The sequence below is a fragment of the Nematolebias whitei genome, chromosome 21 (assembly GCF_014905685.2).
Source record: "Nematolebias whitei isolate Nwh7 chromosome 21, NemWhi1, whole genome shotgun sequence".
NCBI lineage: Eukaryota > Metazoa > Chordata > Actinopteri > Cyprinodontiformes > Rivulidae > Nematolebias > Nematolebias whitei.
Genome location: NC_056518.1, coordinates 26,184,680 through 26,191,491, shown reverse-complemented (window position 1 = coordinate 26,191,491; position 6,812 = coordinate 26,184,680). Strand labels below are relative to the sequence as shown.

Sequence of the window (6,812 nt, the reverse complement as noted above, 5' to 3'; positions counted from 1 at the left end):
ATTACTGCGGACTGTTTCATTTCAGGGTAATCATTAACTACACGCCTGGTTGTTGTTTTGAACACAAGCTGAAAATTAGATTTTGCTTTTGTCAAACTGTTCACAGACTCTAAACGAACACTTTATTGTCACACGTTTGTTTTTGACAAAGACCAGAAAATTACTGAACTTTTTGAAAATAGTCACATTTTTACAGATATTTGATTTCTACCTTTTCAGTTCTGGAGATTTGGGCGGTGGGTGGACGTCATCATTGACGACAAGCTGCCAACTATCAATGGGAAACTCATTTTTGTTCACTCCAAAGACAAGAATGAGTTCTGGCCTGCTTTGATGGAGAAGGCCTACGCCAAGTTAGTAAAACAAAAAAAACAGTATCATGTTTTTCAAACATTAGATCTTAACCTGGAGCTAAATATGATATTGAATCAACGTGTGACAGGGTGTGTGGATCCTACTCGGACATGAAGGCTGGCACTCCTGCAGAAGCTATGAGGGACTTTACCGGTGGCGTCTACATGTGTATCGAGCTGTCCAAAGCTACAAATCTATGGGAGTTGCTGTGCAGAGCTGGAAAATCCAAGACTCTCATGAGTTGTGGTACACGTAGCAGAGTGAGCAAAATAAACCACACGGAAGCAACACCAACATCTCATTTTGATTTTATCTTAGCTTCTGCTTCTTAATGATGATGTTTCCAATTCCCCATTTTAATCCATTTAACTACAGTTGATGTATTTACTAAAAGATGTTTGAAATACCTTATAAAGTAATCTTTGAAAGTTCAGCTCCAAAACACTTTAACATCACAGTTTCTGCATTTTTTATTCTCATCACCAGCTGTACTTTTAAACATGGTAAATGTCTTTGACTTTCAGGAGAAAACTGACGACAAAGTGTTACCAAACGGACTGGTTCCAGGACATGCATACACTGTGACAGGTTTAAAACAGGTGATTAACTCTGAGCTAACTCTAATATTACTGCTTTAAAACAGAAGGTTTTTTTTTTTCATTCGTTCAACCTTTATTTAGACAGATAAATCACATTGAGCCTCAAAGACTCATTTACAAGCGAGATCTGTTTTGGATTGTTTCAGTTTCCAGGTATTCATCAACCGTTGTAGACCAGTGAGAAACTACCTTAAAGCCAGTATGTCTCTGGACTGCGACTGTTGTTGACTCAAAATTGTGAGAAAATGAGCAAATGTCCTGTTGGAGTTTCACCAAATTTGCAATGTTTGTGACAAGAGATCAGCAAGTCGTGTAGCCACATTCTGAACAGCCAGATCTTGAAAATCATACTTTATTTTTGCAGGACGTGCACATATTTTATTGTTCACATCATACCGTTTTGTACCCATCTTGGGAGCTTCCCCTACATTTATAATTTAATCTACTGGAGTACACTTTTGAAATATAAACAGGACATTTTGGATCAGTTTTTAAATCTTTATCCATTGCATATGTAGACCTGGACATTTGAGAAGTAGCCTCAGGTGTTTCCTATTAGCTCTCCTGTGGAGGTGTCCAAGAACAGCTTTAGGATTACGGAAACTAATAAATCAAATTGAATTTGAGATGCCTGCAATGACACTGTGACCATGTTCAGGGGAACAAGAATGTTGGACATGTTCAAAATTTAAACGAGCCTCAGGCAAATTATTTGAAACATTTTGGAAACTCTTCCTCGAATGATGTTCACCAAATACTGTAGTTGCCAGAAGTCACAGCCCAGTGAGATGATTACCTCAACTTTCGAAGAGTGAAAAACAGAATACAGACAACGGCAACAACTTTGTGACGATTTTGCAACACGAGAATGAGGTCCTGCAACTGTTGTGAGGAAACTGAAGACTCTTAATATTTACAGACATTCTGGAAATGCTTGCAAAGGCTTGTGATGACGAGTCACAGCTCCGTGTGGATTAAGCAGGTCACTGTTGTTTCTTAACATATATGTTGAATAAGTTAATAATATTAAGGTTTAAGGCAGAACACTACAATAATAAGTCAATAATGTAATATTCTGGGATACTTTGTAAAGATCTGGTGGTTTAAATCCAAATTACAGGGAGGACTAGGAGACCTCAGGATAAAGCTATTGAAAATAAACAAAAGGGCTGATGTGGTGGCAACAGTTCACATGAACTATTAGAAGAATCTAAGAGATAAAACCAGAACATGGTGCAGAATAGAGGAGCATTCATGAGACAACACCCAGATAAAAACGGAACAGGAGACCCAGATTTATATATACACACACTAACGACAGACAAATGACAAACAGCTGGGAGAGACAACAGGTGGTGGCAGAAGCTAATTACATGAGGGAGCAATAGCAGGGACAGACCACAAGAGGGAGACACACACTAGAAACAGAGTCCAAAAGAAGGATCAGGAAAGGAACTAAAGACAAGATAAACAAAAAGAAAACAGACAAGGACACACTATGACATATTTAATATATTTGTTGTTTATGTGATTCTCAACCCAGCTTGGAGCTCTAAATGTTGTTCTAGAGGAAGAACTACAGCGACAAATGTCTTCCAGTATTTACACATGAACTGTAAAAAATTTTGGACAACTTTGTAGTTTCAGAACATGCAATCAGCATTTAAATTATTATTTTTCTGTTAATGATTCTGATCAGATTATGAGCCAAGGAAAGCTTGTGAACCTGGTGCGTCTGTGGAACCCCTGGGGCAAAACTGAATGGAACGGAGACTGGAGTGATCGGTATTTACAGTGTTGGATTTACAAAGACACGGCTCAGAGATCATTTTAGAATTCTAAATTTACTACATTTAAATTACTCTATCCATATGCACCAAAACATGGTACAGTTATCTTTTTAAAGTTTATAATAAATACATATCTTTGTTCGGTAGATCCTCGTTGTGGCAAACTGTGAGTCCTTCTGATCGTGAAAAGTTCCGTTCATTGTCTGATGATGGAGAGTTTTGGTACGTAGATTTAGTCAGATGGTAAAAAATTACAAGTATTACTAATAAAACAACATTTACACATCTTACCTTTGGTTAGGATGACCATAGAAGACCTCTGCAAGTGTTTTGTCGATATTGACATCTGTGGCCTGAGTCCAGACTTCATTGATGGAAACCCATCAAGTCAGTGGAAGACCTCCATGTATGAAGGACGGTGGGTTGCAGGAACCACAGCTGGAGGCTGCATTGGGAACACTGGTATTTATATCATTTTACAAGTCTCGTGTAAAGTTTCATTGTCCTTTCTTGTGTATTTCTTGTTTTTATTAAATAAAGGCACACCAACCAATGTTAGATGACTGAATGGCTGTCTGACAAAACGTTAAACACAGAACAAACTAAAATATAACTCAGACTGAATTTTATATAGTTTTCTAAATCAGAAAGCTATAAATATTATTTCTAGACTATAATTCAGACGAAATTAGGAAGTGGATTTAGTCAGAATTAGTTGTAAATAATTGCTCTATATGCAGTTTGCACAGTTTCCCTTGTTTATTTATTTATTATTGATGAATTGTCTCCCCCCCCCCCAAAAAAAAAAAATAAAAATCAGTGAGACATAAATGATTTATGAAATTCATCAAGTTTGTCTCACTTTGTTTTTCCAGGCAGTTTCTGGACAAATCCACAGTATCGCATCAAAGTTTGTGGGAAATATTCAGAGAAAAGCGATGTGACAAACATCCTGGTGTCTCTCATGCAAAAGCCCGACAAATGGAACCGACGTCTGGTGCAAAACCTCTACATTGGCGTAGCTATATTTGAGGTGAAACACTTTATTTTCTATATCTTATGCAGGAAACTTAACTGATCATGTCACACTCAGTGAGAAGCAAAAAGTGAAACAGTTTTAGACTATGAGAATTCATACTTCCATGCAAACACAAATAATTACTGCATAAAACAAGAAAAAACCATGTAACACTATTGTTTTATGTGCATTATGTATTTGTTTTTATATCCTTAGATTTTAGTTCAGACTGCTTAAAAACAGACAATATATTTTAACCTGAGTAAAATTAAATTAATCTGGTAATAGCTGGATTAGATGCAGGTTTAAATCTGTAGTTTTTGTTTGTTTACAGTGACTGTTCACTTGTTTGTTGTTATTTTCGTCTAATTCTCAATTTTGACTGAATCTGGTTTCTTTTTGTTTTCCTTCCACAATTTCTCTCAAGGTCACTGAACAAGTAAGAAACAATTTCATTAAAGTTCTTTATCTAGTTCTAAAACCTGTAGCATCTCTTGTAAAGATGTTCTAAACCTGAAGTATGTTCCTGCAGGACAAAACACAGAGCGGGAAGTTCCCCGCCTCGTTCTTCAGCTCCCAGAAGCTCGTCGCTCAGACTAAAACCTACATGAACACACGAGAGGTGATGGAGTTCCTGATGCTGAAACCAGGAGAGTACGTTATTATCCCGTCAACGTATCAGCCAAATGAGTCGGCCTCCTTCATCCTCACCATCCTCTCCAAGGATGACACTCACTGCTAGTAGGTTCACATGAAATCACAGATTCAATACTCAGAATGTTAAATACACAAAAGAGGTTATATAAAGACATTAATCCTGTGTGGATGTTGTTGTTTTTTCTTTACAGTGAAAATTCTGGTTACAACCTGCAGGAGTCAACTGAAAAGGTTTTCAGATAAATTCTGTTATTGTGATTTTTCTCTTGCTGTAAGTAACTAAACTCATATTTTACAGATCAAGAAACCTAAAAACAAGAATGACAATGAAAATAAAAAGGCATTTTTCCGCCAGTACTCAGACAAGGTAATTTCATTTATGCTTGAATCTCAATAAAAATGTGAATGTTCTGACTTAGAGTCATAACAGCACTAATTAGAGTTAAGAATAAAGTATATGGTTAAATGTGGATGATTTCACCCTAAATTTTCACCATTATTTATTTATGATCACGAGTTAAGAAGATTTTGTTTTTCTGAATTTGAGTTTTGAGACATTAGAATTTCCCCGGGTGGTTAAAGTATTTATCTGCATGTTTGTCTCAATCAATATGTCATCATTTGTTAGATCAAAAGGAGTTTGCTACATTAAAACAGCTAATATTTCTTTGTTCTGTTGAGTGAAAAAATACAAATTCTGTATCAGACAGCAACAAAAAATCTAAAGCTGATGTATTTGGAGATTTTCATACTTAAAAAAAAAATCCAGAAAATATAAAAACTCAGCGTCCTCAACTTCCAGGCTTCCTCAAAAGAAACATTGGCAATAAATAAATAAATAAATAAATAAAATAAAAATAAAAAATCACCAAGCGTATGCTAAAATACATAAGACAATTAGGGCCACAGTGCAAAATTATTATGTTCCTCAATTTTGATTGTTTTTTCTCAGAAATATGGAAACAAAATAAATAAATGAAAATGCACTGTAGCCCTAATCCTCTTCCGTACTATTGCTTGCCGTTATTCCAACTAAACAAGTGCAAAAGTGATGTTACTTTACATCCCTCACATTAGCTGAAGGCTTCCATCTTAACAAAGAAAGGGGGCGTGGCTTTACACTTGTCAATCACTCAACCATAAAATATGAATGAAATCGTTAGCTGTTGTCAAGCTGTCAAAAATTAGCACAATTCAAGGGGTTTTGTGTTTTTCTCATTACTGTTATGTGCTAATGTTCTTCCAGACTTCACCTAAATGTAAAAAAAAAAAAAAAAAAAGTTTAGTTTTACATTTTCTTATAACTGATATATTTATAGTAAACGTGTTTGTAACTGGATTTTATAATATTTGCATAGTAGTAGTCTGGTCAAGAACTTATTCAGTTGTTTTGATCCAGTAAAACAACAACAACAAAAAAGAAACAACTGTATGCTAGGAGTTGCATGTATCTGTAAATCATAATTAGTGATATTTAGATGAAAATATCTTTTTTTGCAATGTCCTTTTAAAATCAGTAAAAGTTCACTTTGTAATACAATAAATATCAGAATTATTACTCAAATGAGAGATGTTTTGCTTGTTTCAAATATTTGACACAAGAACTATAAATGTTAAATTAACAGATTTTGGGAACATTTCTGTTTATCAGGTAAACAGAAGCTTTCTTCACACATGTTCTAAATCAGTCAGAGTATAGTAAACTAAACAAATTCACTATATTTTGTGACAAATTTTCAAATGAAAGATACTACTTGTTTTAATTAAACTGCTCAATTTTCAGTATGAAGAAGTGGACGCTGAGCAGCTGCAGAAGCTCCTGAATGAAACCATCTTAAAAGGTTTGACTTATAAATATTAAATATCTAAAACCCACACAGCGAGCTTGATTCTGTTTAAGACTGCTGTAAATATTGACACGTGTCTTTGCTGTCAGGGGATTTAAAGTCCGGAGGATTCAGTATTGATGCGTGCCGCAGCATGGTGGCTCTGATGGACGTATCCTTTTGACGTTTCACAACAACTCACATTCAGCAGATAAAAACATCACGACTGACCGTACAGGAGCTCCTGAAAAGATCCAGAAAGCTCAGAGCTTTCTTTTGCTCATATAATAACTAAATCATGTGCATGATGACAAATTATTTTGTTTATATGAAACATAGGCATCTCTAAACATCTGCAGTTACTTTCTTAACGGTGTATTTTGAAGTCATCCGTTACAGGAAAACTGAACAGTGAAGAGTTTGTGCGTCTGTGGAACAAAGTCATGAAATATAAGGTAAAACGGATGAAGTGAAATTCAAATAAATCTGATGACTGATTTAACTTCATGAAAGTGACTTTTTTCTTCTTTTACCAGGAAGTTTTCCACCTGACTGATGTGGACAAAAC

At 35.4% G+C, this 6,812-nt stretch overlaps 1 protein-coding gene across 1 annotated transcript in view; it reads left to right on the top strand.

Moving 5' to 3' along the window:
• The window catches only part of zgc:136872 (uncharacterized protein LOC678524 homolog), a 26,903-nt gene that overhangs the window by 16,025 nt on the left and 4,066 nt on the right, over positions 1-6,812 (top strand). The window contains exons 4-17 of the mRNA XM_037695479.1: positions 220-353; positions 443-614; positions 879-953; positions 2,653-2,738; positions 2,891-2,965; positions 3,045-3,205; positions 3,619-3,776; positions 4,189-4,200; positions 4,294-4,502; positions 4,610-4,649; positions 4,717-4,785; positions 6,202-6,259; positions 6,355-6,416; positions 6,631-6,699. Coding sequence (XP_037551407.1) covers positions 220-353; positions 443-614; positions 879-953; positions 2,653-2,738; positions 2,891-2,965; positions 3,045-3,205; positions 3,619-3,776; positions 4,189-4,200; positions 4,294-4,502; positions 4,610-4,649; positions 4,717-4,785; positions 6,202-6,259; positions 6,355-6,416; positions 6,631-6,699 — 1,380 coding nt within the window. The remainder of the gene's footprint in view (positions 1-219; positions 354-442; positions 615-878; positions 954-2,652; positions 2,739-2,890; positions 2,966-3,044; positions 3,206-3,618; positions 3,777-4,188; positions 4,201-4,293; positions 4,503-4,609; positions 4,650-4,716; positions 4,786-6,201; positions 6,260-6,354; positions 6,417-6,630; positions 6,700-6,812) is intronic.